The sequence below is a fragment of the Chiloscyllium punctatum genome, chromosome 10 (assembly GCF_047496795.1).
Source record: "Chiloscyllium punctatum isolate Juve2018m chromosome 10, sChiPun1.3, whole genome shotgun sequence".
In the NCBI taxonomy this organism is placed as follows: domain Eukaryota; kingdom Metazoa; phylum Chordata; class Chondrichthyes; order Orectolobiformes; family Hemiscylliidae; genus Chiloscyllium; species Chiloscyllium punctatum.
The window spans coordinates 59,303,352-59,328,788 of NC_092748.1; the positions used below are offsets into that span (position 1 = coordinate 59,303,352).

Genomic DNA, 25,437 nt, shown 5'->3' on the forward strand with positions numbered 1-25,437 from the left:
AGAGCAGTTTCCCTCTGACTAATGCACCTAACACAATGGGCAATTTACCAAGGCCAATTCACCTGACCTGCACATCTTTGGACTGTGGGTGTACCAGAGCATCCGGAGGAAACCCACGCAGACACTGGGAGAATGTGCAAACTCCATACAGACAGTCGCCCAAGGCTGGAATCGAACCTGGGATCCTGGTGCTGTGAGGCAGCTGTGCTCACCACTGAGCCACCGTGCTAGCAGTGTGGCTGCTGCACTCACCAAATTGTTTAGAAAGTGACAGGCGTTTCAGTGGGCTGTCAAAAGGCATTTTAAAAATGAAACCATCTTTTGATATTGATTGTTCATTTTTTTTAAATTGGGGAGGTGTCACAAAGATGGTCCCTGTTTCCTAAAAGCTGTTCCTTTTCTCAAGGATACTGTGTACTTGATTTTTTTCAGAGGGATCGTAAATGGGCATGGCTTAGACTAGTTTGGTACAGTGATGATAAGGATTTTGAGAGGCCTTCTGTTTATATGTAACCAGATGAGACTTCAAGCCAAAGTGGTCATGTTTTAGAAGTGACCTGTATAATGAAAGGGGAATAGTCAGCTCTCTAGCTGAGCAGTTCAGTCCAGAACTAGTTAGGAGTTCAGTAGTGAGCTGTGTCTCTCCCTCTCCCTCCCTCCCTCTCTCTCTCTCCTCTCTCTCTCTCTCCTCTCTCTCTCTTCCTCTCTCTCTCTCTCTCTCTCTCTCTCTGCACCCATCCACCCCCCCCTTCTGCCCTTGTAGCTTCAACCTGTAAGCATCTGTTCTTTTTTTTAAACTGTGTTTTAAGGGGGTTTGCTTAGTGGCACAGTTGTGTGTATTCGGAACAGTATAATTAAGTCTAGTTTGGATAGACTGACTTCTGTAAGGGTTTTTTGTTCTGTTCTTTGTGTTTAATTGTGTAAATTTTGTGAATACATTTTTGTTTGTTTTAAACCTGGTAGTGCTTTACTAAATGCCTGTTACCTGAAGGGCGTCTCACATGGTAATGTATGTTTATATTACTTGGCTGTTGTGGTGCAGTGATAGTCTTCCTACCTCTGGGCATCCATGAGGTACTGTACACCATCATCAGAATTTTATTCCACCGCACTCTCATGGTTTAGTAGTTCCCCAATTTATTCCCATCAGCCCAAGAGATCAACCTTGCTTCAATGATACGGTGGAGTCATACCTACCACAAAGGAAGATTGTTATGCTTGTTGGAGGACAATCATCCAGCCCCAAGGCATCACTGCAGGAGTTTGTCAGGATAGTGTCCAGGTGCCAAACATCTTCAACTTCCTCATCAATGGCCTTCTCGCCCTCACTGGGTCAGGAGTGCTGATGTTCACTCATAATTTGTACAGTGTTCAGTACCATTTGTGACTCCTCATCTACTAAAGCATGCCCATGCAGCAAAACCTGGACAATTTTCAGGCTTAAGTTGATGTGTGGCCTGAATGTTACTTGCCACATATGTGCAAGATAATGACAAGAGAGAATCTAACTATTGATGGTATTAAAACTGCTTGATTCTCCCATTATCAACATGTTGGGAGTTACTGTTGATCAAATTCACAATTACATCAGCCATACAGGCACTTTAGCTGGAAGAACAGGTCAGAGGCTACAAATTCTGCCACACAACTCCTCTCCTATCTTCCCAGTGCCTGTTCACCATATACAAGGGACAAGTTCAGGTATATAATGGAATACTCACCACTTAACTGGATGGGTTCAACACCAACAACACTAAGAAGCTTGTCACCATCTAGGCTGTTTGTTTAGCACTCTATCCACCATCATTAGGACAGCTGTGGGTACCATCTACAAAATGCACTGCAGTAACTCAGCAAGGCTTTTTTGACAACACTTTTCAAATTTGCAGCCTCAAAGAGCAAGGGCAGCCATTGCTTGGGAGCCCTTTATCTGCAGGTTCTCCTCAAAGTAGCGCATCCTGACTTGGAACTACATCACTGTTTTCTTCACTGTCTCTGGGTCAAAATCCGGAACTTCCTTCTGAACAGTACTGTAGTTTATGCATTCTAAGGACTGCAGCTGTTTAAAAATGCCGCTCACTACCCCCCTTCTCAAGAGAGATAGTGAATGATAACAAATGCTGGCCAAGCCATCAATGCCCACATCCCGTGCATGAAAGCAAACAAAAGAGGGCTGATGACACTGCGGGATGTATGCAAGAGACCATCATAGATTCATTCACAGGGAGATAAAGAAGTAAAAGTGAAATGTAGGATAATAGAAAATGCAGAAGCGAAAGGGCATTAATGTTGGGGGATTTCATCTATCCTGCTTGTAACTGTGATAAATTTAGTGTAAAAGCTACCAAGTGCACAATTCTTTAAAATGCATGAAAATATTCTTTTGCCAGAATGTAACAGACTGAATAAGAGAATGCACAATTCTGGATACAGTTTTAGGAAATAAATCTGGTGAGGTCGAAGAGGTAGAATTCAAGGATATTTTAGTGGTAATGGTCATAATTCAGTTGTGGACAAAAGAGTCTTAACATACACTGGTTGTACAATAGGATAAAGGTAGGCCAAGAACAAAAGTTATGTACTGGAGAAAGGCTAATTTTACTAAGCTGAGCTGTGAACTGAAAGAAGCTACATGAAGAGAAATCTATATCAAAGCAGTGGGATGTCTTCATGGAAGCAACAAAGAGGGTTCATAACACATTCTAATGAACAAAGAGGATCAACATTCCCAAATCAGCCCTCCTGAGTGTCAAAAGATATAGTATAGGGTAAGGCAACAAAGTTCATTTCTGATCAGAAACACTCCCTATTGCAGAAAATCTGGAGTGTAGAAAGTGCAGGGACAATATTAAAAAGAAAACTACGAAAGCAAAAAGAAGTGAAGAGAAAATATCGGCCTGTTAAATTAAGGAGAGCCAACAACAATTCTAAATACATAAACAGCAAAAAGATAACTAAGGAAAGTGTGGGAAGGGTGTGTTATGGACTAGGCCAGACCGCTCAAAACGTTCTTAAGCAGGCAGCCCAGACCATAACTCTGCAACCTGTTTCAGTAAGTGTACAGTGGAAATCACCCAGAGTGAGTTAGCTAAGTTGACTACCAGGTTTTAAAACACAAAACAATATTCACAGCATTACACAGTAAAACACAGAACAGAATAAAGAACCCCAACAGAACGCATTTTATCCAAACTAGACTTAATTATGCTGTTCTGAATACACACAGCAGTCCCAATAAGTAAACCCCCTAAAAAAACCACAGTAAAATGGAACAAATGCTTATAGGTTGAAGTTCAAAGGGCAGAAGGAGAGAGAGTTTCCCAACCTCTTTCCAAACAGCTGAACTACTAACTAGTTCTGGACTGAACTGCTCAGCTGGAGAGCTGACCATTCCCCTTTCATTATACAGGTCACTTCTAAAACTTTGGCCTGAAGTCTAATATGTTTACATATAAACAAAAAGCTTCTCAAAGTCCTTTTTCATCTCTGTACCAAACTAGTCACCATGGAGCTGGGAGCTGTTTACGATTCTTCTGGAAAAAAAAAGGGCACGTTATCCTTGAGAAAAGGAACAGCTTTTAAAACAAAAGGGACCAGCTTTGTGACAGGTGCAAGTTAGGTACACACTCGTGAAATAAATACAGGGTATCCAAAGCTAGAGTACATGAATGACCAAGGAGATTGATGAGCAAGAAAAAGGCATATGATGCATACAGAATAATAATAGCAATAGAAATCAGGAAGAATATCTCAAATGCAGGAGAGAGAGATATTCAGACTGGAATAGCAATTTTTCAAAGTGCTCAGTAATAGTATGTTCCAGTGAAAAGGAAGGAATGTAAGAAAAGGGGTGATCTGCCACGGGTGTCTAAGAAAATAAGGGATGCTATCAAATTGAAAGAAAAGGTGTACAAAGTGACCAAGAACAGCAGGAAACTAGAGAGATTGGGGAAACTTTAAAGGTCAATGGAAAACCACAAAAATAGCTATAAAGAAAAGTAAGATAAAACATGAGAAAAAACGAGCACTGAATATAAAGACAGATAGCAAAAGCTTCTCTCAATATATAAAACGAAAAAGAGTGGCGAAAGTTAACATTAGTCTTTTAGAGCATGAGAAGGGCCATTTAGTTATGGGGTATGATGAGATGGCCGATGCATTGAGCAGGTATTTTGTATCGGTCTTCACAGCAGAGGGCACTAATAACATGCCAGTAATTGACAAAGAGACGAAGTTAGGTGAGGACCTGGAAACAATCATTACTATGGAAGAGGTAGTGTTGGGCAAGCTAATGGATCTAAGGATAGACAAGTCTCCTGGCCCTGATAGACTGCATTCCAGGGTAATAAAAGATATGGCGGGAGAAATAGCAAGTGTACTTGTGGTAATTTTCCAAAATTCACTTGGCTCTGGGGCAGTTCCAGCAGATATGATGCCACTGTTTAAAAAGGGAGTTAGACAAAAGATGGGAAATTATGGACTGGTTAACCTAACCTCTGTAGTGGGGAGGATGCTTGAGTCTATTATCAAGGAAGAAACAGCAAAACATCTCAATAGAAATTGTCCTACTGGGCAGATGCAGCATAGGTTAATGAAAGGCAGGTCATGCTTAACAAATCTTTTGGAATTCTGTGAAGACATTACGAGCAAGGTGGACAATGGGGACCTGGTAGATGTGGTGTACCCAGATTACCAAGAGGCCTTTGATATGGTGCCGCACAAGAGGCTCCTGCATAAGATAAAAGATGCATGACTTTACGGGTAAAGTATTAGCATGGATAGATGATTGGTTGACTAACAGGAAGCAAAGAATGGGGATAAATGAGTGCTATTCTGGTTGACAATCAGTAACTAGTGGTGTGCCTCAGGTATCGGTGTTGCGACTGCAATTATACACAACTTATATGGATGATTTGGAGTTGGGGACCATATGTAGTGTGTCAAAGTTTGCAGATGATACCAAGATGAGTGGCACAGCAAGGTTTGCAGAGGACTGTGAAACTTTGCAGAGGAACAGAGATACTTCGAGTGGGTAAAGGTCTCGCAGATGGAATGCAATGTTAATAAATATGAAATCATCCATTTTGGTAGGAGTAACAGTAAAAAGGTTTATTACTTAAATGGTAAAAAGTTGCAGCATGCTGCTATGCAGAGGGACCTGGATGTCCTTGTGCATGAATCAGAGGGTTGGTTTGCAGGTACGACAAGTAATTAGGAAGGCAAATGGAACTTTGTCCTTCATTGCGAAAGAGCTGGGGTTTAAAGGCAGTGAGGTTATGTTGCAGCTATACAGGTTGCTGGTGAGACCACATCTGGTGTACTGCATGCAGTCCTGGTCTTCTTACTTGAGAAAGGATGTATTGGCACCAGAGTGGGCGCAGAGGAGGTTCACTAGGTTGATTCAGGAATTGAGGGGGTTGGCTTATGTGGAGAGTCTGAGTACACCAGTATTATGTTCATTGGAACTTAGAAGAATGAGGAGGGATCTTATAGAAACACTTAAAATTATGAAGGGAATAGATAAGATAGAAGTAGAGAGGATGTTTCCACTGGCAGGTAAAAATAGGACAAGAGGGCATAGCCTCAACATTAGGGGCAGCAAATTTAGGACTGAATTGAGAAGGAACCTCTTCACACAGGGTTGTAAATCGATGGAATTCCTTGCCCAGTGAAGTAGTTGATGCTACTTCAGTAAACATTTTTCAAGCTAAGATAAATTGTCTTTGAACAATAAAGGAATCAAGGGATACAGTAAGAGCGCGATTAAGTCCACAAAAAGATCAGCCATGATCTTATTGAATGGTGGAGCAGGCTTGAAGGGCCAGATGGCTTACCCCTGCTCCTATTCTTACGTTATGAATAAGGAAGACTAAGAAAAGGATGGCAGACTGCATTAAAACAAGTAGTAAAAGGTTCTTCAAGCATATTAATAGTAAAAGATTGGTGAAGGATAAAGTGGGGTTCATAAGGAACAAGCAGGGTAAGGTGCTTATTGAAGTAAAAGATATGGCAGAGGTATTAAATGAATATTTTGCTTCTGTCTTTACCAAATTAAAAGATGGTGACAGTGATCAAGATAAAGATGTTTGTGCTGAACAACTGAACAATAGAGAAGGAAGAGTTGCTAAAAAGGCTGACAACACTCCAGGTGGAGAAGTCATCAGGCCCAAATAGGATACATCCCAGATTGCTGAGAGTTAAGGGAGCAAATTGCTGAGCCATTGACAGAAATTTTCCAGGCCTCTCTGAACACATGATTAGTCTGCGGGGACTGGAGGATTGCAAATGCAACACCATTGTCTAAAAAAGGAACAAAGGATAACTCTGGTAACCTCAGACCTATCAGCTTGATATTAATATTTGGGAAAACTGATGGAGGCCATAATATGGATTAAGTAAATAAACACTTAAAGAAAAGTAAGTAAATACTAGACAGTCAACATGGCTTTATCAAGGACAGGTCATGTCTGACAAATTTAATTACACTCTTTGATGAGGTGACACAAGCAGTGCATGAGGGTAGTGCTGTAGATGTTGTATATTTGGACTTTCAGGAAGCATTTGATACAGTGCCACATGGCAGGTTGGTGAGCAAATTAGAAATGTTTGGGATTGATGGTTCTTTATCTGAACAATAATGTATATGAGTTGAATGCACAAACAGATATAAAAGAATATGATTTGGTACATATTATACAGGCATAATTGCTGGGTCACAAAGGCTGGGACCTCAGTATTGAAGGGTATTTGATATTCTGGAAGGACAGGCAAAAAGAAGGAGTTGATAGTGTAGTTTTGTTACTAAAATATGGTATCAGTGCAGTGGTGAGCAGTGATCTGTGTAATGTTCATTTGAAACTTGAAAATATGGTCTTCCACTTTCAGCAGTAAGTAGAGTGCAGAGTGCCTCTTAATAGCTTCATTTCTTCACTTGTGTTTTGGATGTGGGTATTGCTGACTGGGCCAGTATGTATTACCCATGCTTAATTTTATTTAGAGCTTAAACAGTCTCTTGTGCACCAATTAATTTCATCACTACTTTTTAAATGCAACTTAAAAGTTAGGATGAATAGTGAAATACAAAAACCAAACAAACAATCAACCTACTTATCAATGAAATCTTTTAGTATGTAGAGGATATATACAATTTGCTGTCTTTATAAGTATTTTCAGTTGTAATATGTTTTAGAAATACACACCAGTTTGTTCAACTAACTTTAATTTAATAGTAATTAAATTGTATATTCCATAAGTTTGAACTAACCATAGTTTCTAAATGTAACAAACCTCATAAAAATACATGAATACAAATTTGAAATAGAAGCTGTTCTTCATAAGTTTTTCAATAACCTATGACATTATTCTGAAAATATTTATATTAATGTTACATAGGAAACTAGTTAGTCTTAATAGACCAGAATCTTTCTAAAGAGCATGTACACTGACGCTCATATATAAATATGTTGTCCCTCATTTATATTCCTATGGTGAACTGAATCATGTTACTTAACTGTCTTGCCGGCTGGTCTGAAATTTCAGTTCCCGCATCATCGCTGGTAGGTTTTGGAAGTTCAATGAATGTAGCAAACTGCCTGAAAAATAGAAAATTCTCTTGTCACAGAGAAGCTCTTATCAGTACCAAACAGATGACAACGTACAGAGAAAAAATAATCATTGTTAAATTACATTACTGGGAGCAACAGAGAGGATTAAGACTGCATTTGAGACCTCGGTGGATTAAACTAATGACTTGGGGATAATGTTTGATAATTTCTTGGAATTTGAAACCTACACACAGTAAAACAATCTGTGTTATTGAAGAAGATGCTTCAACACAGTACATGTTTTATAAGTGTAAAGGAAATATTTCAAGTATACTTTCTTCTGTTTTTCTTCAAATATAAGATAGCAGAATGTTTTTTTTCTTGTCATGGTTTCATTTTTATATATATTATATATATGTATTACGTATACCTTTTTAAAATGAGGCACATAAAGACTGAAATAATTTCAATTTATAAATTGCAAATGCATTTTAATTGAACAGGCTGAATTTGGAGCTTGAATTGGTTCATCGAGGAGGAAACTTGTGTTTAGGAGGAGCAAGTGCGACAACAAAAAGATCCTGTTTAAGTAAGTATGCACATTAAACAATAGTTTTCAATTAGATAGTAGTCATTCAGCAAAATTAAGCATACTTGCTGATTCCTGTGTGTGATAAGATAATTCCTCATTTTACTTATTCCCAAGTCAGTCTTGTCAGTTTGAGATGGAAATTTCCACTTTCTGGCAGAATACCACACTATAATTTAGGAATTCCACGCTTTGAAATGTTCTTCCAACCTCTCTCCAAAAACATAAAGCGCTCAAAAGTATTAATATTTGGAATCAATCAAAGTGAATGTGTCATGAGATCTTGCTATGAGGATGGTACAAACTTAAATTTGCATCAAGACTGTGGTTGTTTTTTCAACTTATATCCTGCAGGTGTGTGGAGGATTGCAGTTAGTATGATCACAAGCAAATCATAAGTAATTTGATCTGTGATTTTTTAATATGTTTCAGGGAATATGGATGTTAGTGGGTAGGCCTGCATTGATTGTCCACCTGTAATTGCTCTGGAGAAAGTGGTGGGGAACTGCAGCCTTGAATTGCTCACTGCAGTCCTTAGAGTATAAGAACATATACAATGTGAGTGGGAAGGGAGTTCTAGGATTTTGATCCAGTAGTTAGGCAACAATGTTATACTTCCAAATCAGTTTGGTGAGAAATTGGGAGGGAACCCTACATGTGATGGCATTTTGGTACATCTGTCCTTATAAGACGTAGAGTTTGCACTTTGGAATGTGCTGTTATTCGGAGTCTTGGTGAGTTCCAATATTGCATGTTGTAGATTCACCGCTACCACTGTGTGATGGTGGTGGAGGCAGTTAAAGTTGAATGTTGTCTGTGGATCGCCAATCGTTTGCTTTATCCTGAATGGTGTCGAGCTTGAATGTTTCTGCACCTGTACTTACCAGACAAGTGGAGAATATTGTGTCACACTCCTGTCTTGTGCCTTGTACATGGTTGACAGACATAGGAGAGATTGTAGGCGAGTTAATTGCTACAGAATTCCTAGCTTATGACCCTTTTTTGTTTTCAAATTGGCAAACATCTCCACTTCTGACTTCCTGATAAAGGACAGGTCTTTGGTAAAGCAGCAGTAAATGACCAAAGCAATGCACTCTATTGGGAATAGGGAGAGGCAGAATGACAAAACACTGAACTGGAAACAGAGACAGAGAAAGAGAGACAATACACTGAACTGGGAATAGAGAGACGAATGGACAACACATTGAACTGGGAGTAAGGAGAAACAGATTGACAACCACTGAACTATGAATGGAGAGCGAAAAAGATGGTTGGGCCTAGGACACTACCTTGAGGAACTGCAAACCAGATATTCTGTGGCTGACATGAATGATCTTCGACAGCCATAACCATCTTTGGTTGTGCTAGTTATGACACCTGCCAGCATAGAGATTTTTCCTGATTGCCATTTACCCTAGTTTTATTAGGACTTCTTAATGCCATATGCTCCCTTGATGTCAAGGGCAGTCACACTTGACTCATATTTGGTTTTCAGTACCTTTTTCCATGTTTGAATCAAGCTTTTAATGAAGAAAGGAACTGAGTGGATGGGGCAGAATCCAAAAACCAGACTGATGTCAATGAGCAGGTGATTTCTTTAAAAGTGCCACTTGATAGTACTGTCAACAAAGTAGCCAATTTTCCACATTGTCCGGCAGAGGTCAGAGTTTACTGTACTAGAACACAAAGAGTAATCAAATTGATAAAATAACTGGCATCTGTGATGCTGGAGACCTCCAGAGTAGGCTGAGATGAATCATCCACATGACGCTTTTGGCTAAAAATGGGTGCGAATTCTTTACTCTTGACTTTTGCACTGATGTGCTGGACTCCTCCGTCATGAGGATAGGAATATTTGTGGAACTTTCAACCCACGTGAGTTGTTCAAATGTCCACTGCCATTCATGAGTGGATTGGCTGAACTGCAAGGTCTTGGTTGAATCCGTTGGTTGTGGGATCACTTAACCCTGTCTATAACATGCTGCTTCCATTTGGCATGCAAGCAGACTTGTGTTGAAGCTTCACCAGGTTGACATCCTCATTTTTAGGTGTGCCTGCTGCTGCTTGTTACATTAATATTTACTATGGAAGGCAATTGGTTGATAACGTTGTTATTGGATAATCATTAGTAATTGGGTAAAGTTAGATGTAAGGTGGTTTTGACAGTGCATGTATTACTGAGAACTCCTTAATTGGAGTCAATAAACTTCTAGAAATGGACTAGCAGCCAATGTCAAATTATCTGAATGTCAGTTTTAATCTTCAGATGAAGTGCCATTTTTCATTTTGAAATAGTCTAGGAACATTTGCATTTCACTACAAGTCATGCAAAGTGCTATAATTTTCCAACCCCTCATACTGCAGTGACCTTGCTGCTTTACACAATGTGTACACGATTCCTGTCACTAAAAGTTTTGAGACCTTTTTGGCTTCTCACACACACTTATCCCTGCATGCGAGAATCAGTTTCTCTGTCTTTTTAGCCATAAGAATCTAATCTGATGTTTTATCATGGATGTGATTTCACATTAAGCTTTCATATAAATTTGCAAAGGCCAACAGACAGCTTCAGGAAACCTGACAGACCAAAACAAAAACATACACTAGAATGAAATCTTTTCGGTAAAAGCTGTAATTGTAGCTTCCCCTTAAAGAGCACTGCATTTGAAGGTATTTTTAACCATATCTTCAATTTTCTATGTTCTATTTTGATGGAAAGTAGAAAATCTTTCACCTTCTCATTCTGGAACGGGCTCTGAACAGATATCTTCTGATTGGTGTACATTCCATCAGGAGATTTCCTTTGGCAGAGTGGCATTTGAAGCACATTTTATCCAGGTGTACCAAGAATGATCTGTGTGTTGCATTCATTGTGCTTAATGTATTACTCATGTCACTGTAAAACAGTTTTGTCAAGTTGTCTTCTTGGAAAAGTTTCACCATCAAATGATCTTGGAATATTACATATGAATTTCCTAGACTCTGAAGTTTCTACTTTGATTATTCAGACTTTTCTGAAAATAGTGCTTTTTCAATACTTATTCATCAAATTATGGGGATGTCAGACTTAGGTAGCACCGTAACTCTAGTTAGTACTGCTGCCTTATAGCCAAAGACAGGTTCAATTCCAGTCCCAGGTGACTCTGCGCAGTTTGCACATTCTCCCTGTATTTGTGTGGGTTTCCGTCGGATGCTCCAGTTTCCTCGCACAATCCAAAGACTATTTGAGAAAATTAGGAGATCATTCATCTCCGATTGAAAAGAGAAGTGCAAGCATTTTAGAATAGGTAATATGGGGGACTTCATTTAACTGGTTGTGTACTGGAATAGTGGTAGCATTAAGGGAAGAGAGAGACTAGCGTTCTTAGATTGTGTTCAAATGAATTTTCTACAACAGTACATGTCAAGTTCAACAAGAAATGAGATTTAAGCAGAATGTGATGGCAGCATCTATGGGAGACAAGCAAAGTTAATGTTTTGAGTCCAATCTGACATCTTCAGAACCTGATGCAATCAGACTTATCAGAAAGTTCTGTTTTTATTTTGAATTTCCAGTGTCTTCAGTACTTGGCTTTTAACAAGAAAAGGAAGACTACTAGAACTTTTGTTTTAAGATGACAGTGATAAACAAGAATGGGCAATCCAAAGTAAGAATACTTTGCGGAGGTATAGTTGACTTCAATGGGCAAGAAAGGAGCTTGATAAGTGGAGCCAAAGGTTGACATGATGAACAGTGGCTGAACAATGGCCTACCTTCAAAAAAGAACTTTGAATACAGTCAAGGTACATTCTCTGTAAAGGAAGGTTAGGACCAACATATCTAGAGTTCACTGGATCAAAAAGAGGATAGAAACTAAGAGAAAGAAGAACCTCTCTCAGGTGCCAGAAAAAAAATGCAATTGAGATTTCTGAAGAAAGTGGAAAAAGCAAATCAGAGAAACAGACTGATTATGAAAAAAGACTGGCAGCTAATAAATAGAGGAATCCCAATGACGACTTATGAGGACATAATAGAAGAGTGGTAGAAGAAAGGGTTGAGCTGATTAGGGACCTAAAAGGAGATTTATCTGCAAATACAGGGGACATGGCTGTGGTAAGAAATTAATGTTTTGCATCTGTCTTTAGCAAATCGATGTTACCCAGGGTTGTGAATACAGAGGATGAGATTTAGTCATTAGAAAGATTTCAAATTGATAATGAGGAAGAATTGGATAAACTGTTGGTGCTGCAAGTTGATAAGTCACCAGGACCAAATTAGATGCATCTGTGCACATGGAAGGAAGTGAGAGACAAAATAACAGATACTCTTTTTCAGTTTTCTCTAGATTTGTGGGTGATACCAGAAGACTGGAGAATTGCAAACAAAGTTTTGTAAATTTTGAGAAAATGCCATAATTTGTTTGGAAGCTCTGGGATGTCCATGCTCAACTAAGTGTTAGAATGAAAGGGTTTCTCTAAGTACAATAGAGCCCCTCTATCTGAAGCAGCTCCTACTAAGAAATGTTGACTACCATCACACTTGCAGCAGCATTACTGGTATTGCTCTGAACTCTCTTCCCTTAAGGAATGTCTCCATGTCACCTAGAATGATGAGGGAGTACTTTGGCTTTGAAGACAGTTCAGAGCAGGTTCTCTAGGTTGATTTGTGGGGTGAAGGGTTGTCGTATGATAAATTAGAACATAACAGGCCTATACTCTTTGGGCTTCAGAATAATGAGAAATGATATGATTGAAACTTCTAAGATTCTGAGGGGATTTTGTGTTGAGGGAATGTTTCCCTTATGGGGAAGTCTACAATTGAAGCACATTTTTAAAATAGTATCTCTCATTTAAGACAGATGAAGTGGGATTTATTTTTTCAGAGCTTGTTAGAATCGTGCAGTATAGAAGAAGCAGTGTTTTTCCCATGTTCATCAGTCTGTCACATGGAACCATGTCGAAGGGTTTGCTAAAATCCAAGTAAACAATATAAGTGCACTACTCTTGTCTACATATCTGTTTACCACCTCAAAGGTTCAATCAAATTTGTTAGACATGGTCTCCCTTTGTCAAACCCATGCCAACAATCCCCAATGAAGCCTTGCCTTTTCAAATAGTCTCTGGACCACTGATATGAAACACACTGGCTCTGAAATTCCCTAGTTTTCTTCTACCACCCTTCTTGAAAAGTGGAACCACACTTGCTGTTCTGGCATCTGCCCTGTGGCCGGAGAGCAATTAAAAAATTAGATCACAGCCCCTGTAATTTCCTCCCTTGTCTTTCACAGCAGCTTGGGATACAGCACAATGGACCTTGGGGTTTGTTCACTATTAAACCTGATAAAATCTCTGATACCTCTGTATTCCCTATGTCAAACTGTTTAAGACCCTCACAGGCCCTCTTCCCAAATTCTATATCTACATCCTTCTCCTCCTCTAAAGTGAAGACAAGTGTGAAGTACTCATTTAATACCTGACAAATGTCGTCTGGTTCCACACTCAGATTGCCTATTGGTCCCTAATGTACCCTATTCTTTCCCTGGATATCCTCTTCCCCTTGATATACTTAGAGAATAGCTTGGGATTCTCCCTAATTTTACCTGCCACTATTTATTCACACCCGCCTTCGCTCCCTTAATGGTTTCCTTGCACTTCCAATACTCCACTCAGACCTTTGTACTTGTTATATCTCGCTTTTCCTTTTTATCAGTCTTATATATACCTAGATATCTAGGATTCTCTGACCTACAGTTCACCGTAAAGGGAACAGGTCAGGCCTGTACTCTCTCCAATTCCATGGCGAACTGATCCTCCCTCCACCTCACTGCTCTGCTGTAGATTTTTTATTCCTGTCTACTCTGATCAAATCCTGTGTTATTTTAATAAAATCCGTTTTCCCCAATGCAAAATCCTTTATTGTAGATCATTTTTGTTAATAACTGGTTAGCACTGCTGCCTCACAGCACCAGGGACCCAGGTTCAATTCCCACCTCTGGCGACTGTCTATGTGGCACATTCTCCCCGTGTATGCGTGGGTTCCTCCGGGTGCTCTGGTTTCCTCCCACAATCCAACAATGTGCAGCTCATGTGAATCAGCCATGCTAAATTGCCCCCAGTGTTAGATGCATTAGTCAGGGGTAAATATAGGGTAAAGGAATGGTTCTGGGTGGTTACTCTTTGGAGGGTTGGTGTGGACGTTTTGGGTCGTAGGGCCTGTTTCCATACTGTAGGTAATCTAATCATTACAAATGCGAAATATATGCTGTTGTGGCTGCTATTGCTAAAACTCTCTCCTACTGCCATCTCAAATACTTTTCTGGCTTTGTTCCCCAGAATTAAATCCAGCACAGAGCCATTCCTTGTAGAACCATCTACATATTGATATAAAAAGGTCTCTTCAATAGATTTCAAGAAATCTGCCCCCTTGAACTGCCAGACGAAGTGGTGGATTACAACATTGAAGGGGTATATGAATAGGAAGGCTTTAGAAGGGTATGGGCCAAATGCTGGCAAATAGGATAGATTAATTTAGGAAACCTGTTCGGCATGATGAGTTGGACTGAAAGGTCTGTTTCCGTGCTGTACATCTCTATGACTCAATAAAAATGTTGGGTATGTCGAAATGCCCTAATCAAATTACCCTCTTATTGTTTTGACACACCATGGGTAATTGTGACTGCCCCTCTTTATTTGTAAGCTTTATCCACAAAATCCTCATTTGAAGATCCTTCCCAGATATCATCCTCCACACTGCAGTTACTGATTCCTTAATTAATAAGGTGCAACACCACCACCTCTTTTATACCTTTCCCTGTCCTGCCTGAAAATCCTACACTCTAGAATGCTCAGTTGCCAGTCCTGGACCTCTCTCAACTATGACTCTCTGATGGCAATAACATTGCAATTCCATGTATCAATCCACACCCTTAACCCCTCTGTCTTAACCTATAATACTCAAATTAAAGTAGTGGCCATCTTGCCTCCATTACTCCCTTAAAACTCAACATGCCTGAACTCCCTTGCCTTGTTTCCTTTATTAAAGTATTTGATGTCCATATGGCATTAATACTCATGTCCCATCCCCCATTGAACTAGATTTAATTCCTCCCAACAACAAACACATGAAAGAAAGTTGGCCCCATTCTGATTCGGGTACAGACTATCCCACTTGTACCGGGCCCACCTTCCCCAGAAACCATCCCAGTGATCAAGTTGTCTAAAATCCTCTCTCCTCCACTAACTCTGGAGTAATGAATTAATCTGTACTATTCTTCTATTCCTGTACTTGCTGGCACATGGCACCAGCAGTAATCCAGAGATTACAACCTTTGAGGTCCTGCTGTTTAGCCTACTGCCCAGCTCCTTAAATTCTTGATGCAAGACCTCATTCCTCATTCTGTCTATATTGTTTGTACCAATGTGTACCATGCCCTCTGTTTTGATACCCATCTCTTCAGGATCTCATTCAGCACTGGTGACATCCATAACCCTGGCAGCAGAGAGGAGACACTTCATTCTGGATTTATGTCTGCAGCCAATGAAAGACCTATCTGTTCTCCGAAGTAATGAATTCCCTTTCACTATCACACCTCCTTTCTTCTTCCTCCCCTCCTGGTAGTATAATCAAAATAATATTTTTTGTGGGTTGTGCAAGTGCAAGGCTACTTGTGGTGATAAAAACCTGGCTCTGTCTGCACTTTGAGGAGCCAGCACCCTCATCAGCTTCCAAAATGGAACGCAGGTTTGTGAACAGGATTCCAGGGGACCCCTGCGCTATCTGTCTGATTCTGTTTGCGGGTTTTAACCTTTAGAGTTCTCTACCCCAGAGAGTAGTAGAAGCTGAGCCTTTGAATATATTAGAGGCTATACTGGATACTTTCTTGATTTACAAATAAATTTAGGCTTATGGGATGGAGCAAGCAGGAAAGTGAAATTCAGGCCACAATAAAATCAGCCATGAATTTATAGAATGGTGGAGCAAACTCAAGGGACTAAATTGCTGCCGCCTGTCCTACTTTTTATGCTATTATGACCAACAATAGAGTAAAATGAAGGATTGAACTTGCAAGGAAAGTAAGCTTATGTGCAAATTTATGTCCATCTGAAAATGACGAAGGCGCAGATGCTTAGATTGGGTATGATGGCCTGATCTCGTAGTTTAAATGCAATTAAAATCAATTCTTCTATTATCTTCTGATCGAAGTAAAAGCAACAGTGACACATTTGGTTGTCTACTGTGAAGGTGAATCATCACTAACTGAGTTCTTCAGTGTTTTACAAAGACATTAGACAGCCTGAATCTGAGCAAATTTAAGGCAAAGAAACGTAATCAATTAGAACAGAAAAGATTCGGAGAATTTATTTTTCCCTGAAAGATTTTGCAAGAGTTAAAATTATTGATGTAATATTATTAGAAAGGGAACAATGAGAGAGTGTTACCTGCTTTATTAGGGAATAAAAGATAGTATGATGAAGTGGTTAAGGCGGCATATGGGATACTTGCCTTTATGAGCCGATGTATAGAGTTCAAGAGCAGTGAGCTTATGCTGGAACTGGATAAAATGTTGATAAGGCCATTGCTAGAGTTCTGTGCATAATTCTGGAATCCACATTATTGGATATGTGAATACATTGGAGACCGTGAAGATGAGATTTACTGGTGTGTTGCCTGGGCTGGAGAGTTTTAGTTGTGAAGAGAGATTGGATAGACTGGAGTTGTTTTAGGGTAGGCAGGAAGAAACCTTTCCCCTTGGAGGAAGGATCAATGGCAAGGGGACATAGATTTAAGATATGCGGCAGGAGATTTAGAGAGAATGTAAGGACATTTATTTTCACCTAGTCTGCTGTTCATTATTCACTACATTACCAAATTCCTATCAATTCACATAGTTTGAAATTGCTTTTCCAGTATCAAAACCCAATTCACTTTTAAATAACCAAAAAGCTGTAGTCTTAATACCAGTTCCTTAGGGGTCTGCAAATCTGTAACTCATTACTTGTAAGGGTAGGAGAGGCAAAATACTTCGTAGCATTTGAGAAGTATTCAGATATGCACTTGTGATGCCAAGACATACGAGGCTATGAGCTAAGTGCTGAAAAATGTGTTTAGAATAGTGAGGTACTTATTTCTGACCAGCTAGATATGTGACTCAATAGTCAACAGTATAAAATCATAGATAGCACAGAAGGAGAGCATTCAACCTTCCTTCCCATGTGAGCTTTTACAAGAAGTTGTTCAATTAGTATCTCGTTTCTTCCAAGCCACTCTGGAAATTGGTTCATTTCATCCATTTGTCTAATTGATTTTTGAAAGTTATCAGTACTCTTTAAGATGGTGAGATTTAGAATGCACCAACTCTCCTGTCAGAGGAAGTAGTTTCTCCCTATTTGCTCAAAACTTTTCCTACTTTTAAGTACCTCCAGTAATTCTTCCCTTGGCTTTCTCACCTTCAAGGAGTACAATCCTAGTTTCTCTAATCATTCCATATTACTAAACTCCATCCACCTTTGGATCATTCTGGTGCACCTTCTCTATAACATTTCCAGGACCATGACATCCTTCCTGAAGAAAGTTGCCTAGAACTGTACATAATACTCCACCTGTGGCACAACTAGTGATTTGAAAAGCTTAGCATGTCAAAGATCTGTAAGTACATACCCCAAATACCATTGCTCTTGCACAACCCACATAAAATATTATTTTGATTATACAACCTCTTAATGTTGTTTTTCACCTTGTATGTCAACTTATTTCATCTCTTTCGACTAATCTGTGTTCTCTTGAAGTCAAAAAGTGTGGTGCTGTAAAAGCACAGCCAGTCAGGTAGCATCAAGGAGCAGGAGAGTTGACGTTTCGAGCATAAGCTATTCATCAACTTAATTATTCTATAAAGTTAGCACACAAGAGCCTAAAGAAAGTTTTCACATTTTCCAGTGACAGCTTCATCAGGTTTGCAAAAATATTACATGAATATCACCCTCGTTACTGTTCTCATGATCAGGTCAGTGTATTACACTTAACACCTGAGTATAGTTCCATTCTACTTGGCCAGTCTGTTAATAGGCTCTTGAAATTGGTGTGTGTCTGGGAATAAATGACTTTCCATGATTAAGTATAACTTTCTATATCATACTTGTAATGTTGTAAAGTTTGTTGATTAGATACTGTAGAAAAAAGGATGCAGTGTCCCAAGTGAGTCATTAGCAGAACAGGGATCAAGAGAGGAGATGAGAACAAATGGGTCAAGTGGTGGTTTAGTAGACTGTATTTTGAGAAAGTGATGCTCCTGGGAACTGGAAATTAGCAATGATTGATGTATCTGATTCCGGAGGTGACAGCGCCAGCCTGACTAGGATCATTGGTTAGTGGACATAATATTAATGCAGTAATCAGGAAACTGGGCTGCCTTATAATAGCAATCAGTACACTTAATTTGCGCGCATAGACGCATGCTGATTGTCCATTCATATTTGCATTAAACATCTTCAGTTAGTTGCCAGTCAAAAATACTGAGTAATTTTACAATAATACTTTAGCATATTGGGTATCATTTGCTGTCAGCTTTCCACAATGTATGTTAAAATCTGTAGACATAAGGAACTTTAACATTTATTTGTTCACATAATTAGTGAACTAGATGTAAAATGGAAATATTGTTTTTGAAAATGTTATATATTAATCTAAAATATTAGAGCAGTGTAACAAATTGTATATTGAAAAGGTCATGTAAAAATGATACCGTTGTAAGATTGTAATGTTTAATTCAATAATGAAGTGATAGTTCATCTGATTTGACATACTATCATATTATTGTTCTTTATGTTTACAGCCTTGTCACCTTTTTGCGATATGTTCTACAATATACCATGGCTTAATAGGGAAAAAACAATTAGTTACAATTGGCGTAAGGCAAAGAGAAGGACACAGAGAATATTAGTGCTGTAAATTAATTTCTTAGATGTTTTACTGAATGACATTCATACCTTGATGACAGCTTTTATTTTCTTTATTCATTCATGGGATATGAGATTTGTTGGCAAGGCCAATATTTATTGCCTGTTTCTGATTGCCCTCTGTGATCAGCTTTCTTCAAGGTCAGTGGTGAGCAGTCACTTTATTCATGACTGCAAAATCTGAGCCGATGCCTTTTTGCCTATGGGGCTGAAATGTTCTCTATGGTTGGTAGAAGAATCCAACAGATCTGATCTGTTGGTGTAGTCTCACTTTTCTCTGTCACATCCACTACTTATTGAGTATGTAATCACCTCCTGTATTGTGGCCTTAACAAGTTGGCTTTTCATGTTTGGGATTGCACGGTGTTGCTTTGGCATACTTTCCTGCATTTCTAATTGAATCATATTCAGACTTTTTGGATTTCTCAAAGGCTGAGCCTTTGGAACTTTTTTTGATAGTTTTGCGAGGTTGAGTACAGGAGCAAAGAAGTCTTGCTTCAGTTATATAGCACATAGGTGAGACTGCACCTGGAGCATTGTGATATACTTGCCACAGTGACAGTGCAGCATAGGTTTGCTGAACTGATTACTTAGTTGGTGGGACCATCCAGTGAGTAAAGATTGAGGAGACTGGGCCAATGTTCTCGAGATTTTGGAAGAATGGAAGATAATCTCTTAGAAACTTGCAGGCAGTCTTAGAGTAGATACAGAAAGGACATTGAAGCTAGGGAACTTGAGGAAGTAAATAGTGATGACTTGAAATGCGACCAGATTACAGAAGAAGAAGTACATGACAGTTTAAAACTCATACAGGTAGATAAATCCCAGAATCTGACCAGTTGTATCTCAGAACTTTGTGGGAAGCTAGGGAAGATACTGGTTGGCTCCTTGCTGAGATACTTGTATCATCGATAGCCACAGGTGAGGTGCGAGATGACTGGAGGGTGGCTAACATTATTCAAGAAAGGTGTAAGGAAAAGCCAGGGAACAATTGACCAGTGAGCCTGATGTCAGTAGTGGGTAAATTGTTGAAGGGGATTCTGAGTGACAGGATTTACACCTATTTGGAAAGGCAAGGACTGATTAAGGATATTCAGCATGGCTTTGTGTGTGTGAAATCATGTCTGACTAACTTGATTGTGTTTTTTGAAGAGGTGACAAAGAAGATTAATGAAGGCAGACCACTAGACATTGTCTATATGAACTTCAGCAAGGCGTTTGGCAAATTTCTGTATGGTAAACTGGTTAGCAAGGTAAGATCGCATAGAATTTAAGGGGAGCTAGCCAATTGGATACAAAATTGGTTTGAAGATAAGAGTCACCAGAGTGTGGTGGTAGAGGATTGTTTTTCAGACTGGAGGCCTGTGATTAGTGCTGTGCCACAAGGATTATTGCTGGATCCATTGCTTTTCATCTTTTATATAAATGATTTTGTTTTGATTTATTATTGTCACATACCTAAATACAGTGAAAGGTTTTATTTTACATGCAGTACAGGCAGATCATATTGTACAAAGTGCATTAAGGTAATAGAATGGAGCAAAGAATACAATATTATGGCTGCAGAGAAAGTTCATAGACAGCGAGATCAGCATTAAGTTTAAAATTTGAGAGGTCCATTCAGAAGTCTCAACAGTGGGGAAGGAGCTGTCCTTGAATGTGTCCGTATGCGTATGCAAACTTTTATATCTTCTGTCTGATGGAAGAGGGTGGAAAAGAAGGGGTCTTTGATTACGTTGGTTGCATTCCTGAGGCAACAGGAAGTATGGATGGAGTCAATGGATGGAAGGCTGGTTTGCCTGATAGACTGAGCTGTATTCACAACTCTCTGTAGTTTCTTGCGGACTTGGGAAAAGCAGTTGTTAAACCACGCTGTGATGCATCCAGATGGAATGTTTTCCTTGGTGCATCTATAAAAATTGGCAAGAGTTCTTGTAGGCCAGACCACTCAAAACATTCTGAAGCAGGCAGCTCAGACTATAACTTTGCAATTTTTTCAGTAAATGTACAGTGAAAATTATCCGGAGTGAGGTAGCTAAGTTGACTACTAGACTTTAAAACAGACAAAAATCTATTCACAAAATTGCACAATGGAACACCAAGATGCTTACAGGTTGAAGTTAGAAGGGCAGAAAGAGAGAAAGCTGTTCACACAGTCCACTGCTGAACTCCCAACTAGTTCTGGACTGAACTGCTCAGCTAGTGAGCTGACCACTCCTCTTTCATTATACAGGTCAGTTCTAAAACATGACTACTTTGGCCTGAAGTTTCATCTGTTGACATATAAACAAAAAGGCCCCTCAATACCCTTTAATCTCTGTATCAAACTATACTAATCAGAACTGGGAGCGGTTTATTACCCCTATGCAAAAGAACCAAGAACACAGTATCCTTTTGTGTCACACCTCCCCCCTTTAAAAAAAAGAACCATCAATACCAAAAAATGGTTCGAAAACCCGGTTAGGCTGACACACAGCCATGCACTATACTAACTATAAACATGCAAACATGCAGAACCACATGCGAATTCAGGCCGTGGCACACCTACCACTGAATGCCCCTGTATCTCATTTGAGTCTCAATAATGCATCGGCAATCACATTTTCACGACCTGCCACATGCACAGTTGTCAAATTGAATGGCTGCATCAAGCTCCATCATTCTTGTCCTTAACTTTTTCACAAATGTCAATGGAATGTGATCAGTGTATACAATTGTCACATATCATTTGCAAGGATAAATTGTAATCCTGCAGCTGAGAGTTTGTCCAGTACTCCTACCACAAATTCTCAACTCTCCTCTGGACACTCCAGCCTCACTTTACATAATTGAGCACTTTTTGTCTCACGATGAATTCCTGTTGCCAGTATCTTCTCTGGCAATAGTCTCTCAGGAGTACATATCTCGTCATCCTTCAGCATTACAGACTGAGAGGATCCTGTGTCCCTTAATATTATAATCTCTTTACCTGCAACTCCTGCCCTATGTGAATAAACTTTACCCTTGCATGTATATTTTTAAGCAGATCTGGCTCTTCCTCCTTAATCAACCTCTGATCATCTTGAATACTCTGAGGCAGTTGTCTAACTTCCCTTGTGCACTTTGTTACTAGTCTAACTGTCTAGTTTTCCTATATCTGGCTTTCTCCTCACCCACCAAAGCTGATTTCGTGTGGCCCACTTTATTACAATGAAAGTACCAGAACTTTTTAACTTCTTTGTCCCCCTCAGGTAAAAAGGCCTTTCAATACCCTTTAATCTCTGTACCAAACCAGACTAATCAGAACTAGGAGCAGTTTATTATTCCTCTGAAACAAACCAAGCACACAGTATCCTTGAGAAAAGGAACAGCTTTGTCCCTCAAGCCTGCTGCACTATTAAATAGGATTATGGCTGATCCAACATTTGCTCATGACAAATTTTATGCCCATTCCCCCACAACCCTTGATTCCCCCACTGATCAAAAATCTGTCTATTTCAGGCTTAACTATACAGAAGGACTCTTCTGCCACAGCTGTTTGTCACAAGGATTTCCAAAGACATTCAACCCTCTGAGAAAATAAATACCTCCTCATCTCAAGTCTGACATTGGTACCTTTTATTATGAGACTATGCTGTCTGGTCCTAAACTCTCCCACGAGGGGAAACATGTTAGCATTCACCCTGTCAAGCCCTTTAAGAATTCCTGTGTGTTTCAATGAGATCACCTCACATTCTTCTAAACTCCTGTAAATACAGTTCCAACCTATTTTACATTTGCTTAAAAGACAATTGGGGATCATCTTAGTGAGTCTTTTCTGTACTACCTCCAATGAAATGACATATTTCCTTAAAAAAGACTAAAACTGCACCCAGTACTCCACGTGTGGTCTCACCACCTTGTACAGTTGCAGTAAAACTTCCTTACTCTTCTAATTCATACTCCTTGAAATAAGGGCCATAATTCCATTAGCTTTTCTGATTACCTTCTGCACCAGTGTGCTAACTACCTCTATAAGTGTGCACAAGTACACCCAAGTCCCTTTGTTTTGCAGCTTTCTTCAGTTTTCTCTATCCAAATAATAATGCTCTTTTATTCTCCCTTCCAAAATGAACAACTTCACATTTTCCCACATTATATTCCATATGTCTACGTTTTTCCCAATTACTTAACTAATCAATATTTGTCTCTAAACTGTATCCCTCTTGCAACTTGCCCTGCCACCTTTTTTTTGTGCCAATTTTCTGCAAATTTGGATACAGTACATTCGCCTCCTCCTTCCAAGTCGTTAAAATATATATTGTAAACAGCTGCGGTCCCAGCTCTTACACTAGTAGATACCCACTGGTTACAGATTGCCAACTTGAAAGAAAACCCCTTATCCTTAACCTGTTTCCTGCCAATCTGCTACCACCAATACCATGGTCTTTTATCGTCTGACTACATTTTTCACAAGGTAACTTGTTGAATGCCTTCTGGAAGTCCATTTACAGCACCATCTGCTAGTTCCTGCCTATCCACATTCATTAAAATTTCCTTTAAAAACTCTAATAAATTAGTCAGACATAATTTTCCCATCCTGAAAATATGCTGTGACTCCTGTGGTCTGTTACAATTTTCATGTTTTATTACACTTCCGAGGTCTTTCCTCATCTTCATATCCTGAAATTATGGCTCGTAGTCCAAGACATGAGTGTCCAAGAAGAGTAGTAGTCTTAGTATTAAACCTTGGGGAATACTTAATATAACTCATTCTAATGACACAGACATACATCACAATTATTTTCTGTCCGTTATCAATTTTGTACCCATTTAGTACTCATTTGTATTCACTTTTACAATTACTTTAATGTTTTGCTGGGTCAAGTATAGGAGCAAAGAAGTCTTGCTTCAATTGTCTAGAACTCAGGTGAGACTGCACCTGAAGAATTGTGTCTTAAGTCCTATTGCCCAAGAAAGGATATACTTGCCACAGAGGGACTGTAGTAGAGGTTCACTATACGGATTCCTGGGGTGGTATGTGCACATTTTTTGATGCTGTAAAAGCAGTGCTGTGTACAATATGGTTTATTTCTTAATTCCCTACTCATTGTAACATAGGAGCATAGGTCATTCAGCCCATCAAGCCTGTTTCACCATTTTTTAATCATGGCTCATCATCTACATTAATGCTTTATTCTGTATCTCTTGATATAATTAAGAACTAGAAATCTATCAAACGTGGAGAACTCCAGTGCTTCCCCTTTTATTGTATGGTCTTAGATTCTGAAATGTTGACTTTTACTCAATAACTCTAACCCCTAGTTCCAGCCTATTCAGCCAAGCGAAACAGCCTCTCAGCATCCACCTTCTTAATATGCATAGGCCTATTTTAGATATTTTCTAATCAACATGTTCACAGATGTTATCACAACTCTGGAACAGATAGGTCTTGAGCCCAGGTTAGATTAGATTAGATTAGATTATTTAGTGTGGAAACAGGCCCTTCGGCCCAACAAGTCCACACCACCCCGGCGAAGCACAACCCATCCATGCCCCTACATTTATCCCTTACCTAACACTACAGGCAATTTAGCATAGCCAATTCACCTGACCTGCACGTTTGGACTGTGGAAGGAAACCGGAGCACCCGGAGAAAACCCACGCAGACACTGGGAGAATGTGCAAACTCCACACAGTCAGTCGCCTGAGGTGGGAATTGAACCCGGGTCTCTGGTGCTGTGAGGCAGCAGGTCTCCTGGCACAAGAGCAGGGACGCTACCATTGTTCCTCAAGAGCGCCTCATGCTCATTCTAATCAATCTATTCTTAATGGAAAACACAAGCACCCCAGAAATCAACTTAGTGAGCCTCCATTGTACTCCATCCAAGACAAGAATTATTTTGTTAGGCAAGAAAGCCAAAGTTATGTGCAGACTTCGAGGGTTGATCTCATTATAATTGACACAAGACTTTCTTACAGTTATATCTCCAACTCCCTGGCAGTTTAAACAAATATGCAATTTAATTTCCTATTTGGAATCTGCATGCTAACTTTGATTCATTTCAAAATCATCAAAATAGCTCTAAATACCAACTTTTACTAGTGTCTCCTCTTGTAAAAATTATTCGGCTTTTCTATTCTTCATATTAGATTGAGAAAGCAATTCTGGATCTGGTGTTGTGCAATGAACCAGGTTTGATCAGGGATCTCGAAGTAAAGAAGCCATTAGGAGGTAGTGAACACAATACAATAAGCTTTAATCTGCAGTTTGAAAGGGAGAGGGTAAAATTGCAAGTGACAATATTTCAGTTGAATAAGGGGAACTATGGAGTTATGAGGGAGGAGCTGGCCAAAGTTCAATGATGCAATACCCTAGCAGGGATGGCAGTGGAACAACAATGGCAGGTATTT

General features: G+C 39.5%; 1 protein-coding gene across 4 annotated transcripts in view; it reads left to right on the forward strand.

Moving 5' to 3' along the window:
* ubr3 (ubiquitin protein ligase E3 component n-recognin 3) overlaps positions 1-25,437 on the forward strand; it is a 356,926-nt gene that overhangs the window by 257,542 nt on the left and 73,947 nt on the right. For all 4 annotated transcript variants that reach the window (XR_011961687.1, XM_072579281.1, XM_072579282.1 and 1 more), the window contains exon 31: positions 8,048-8,133. Coding sequence is in view for 3 of the 4 variants with exons in the window: in XM_072579281.1 (XP_072435382.1) it covers positions 8,048-8,133 (86 nt within the window). In the remaining variant the exon portion in view is untranslated. The remainder of the gene's footprint in view (positions 1-8,047; positions 8,134-25,437) is intronic.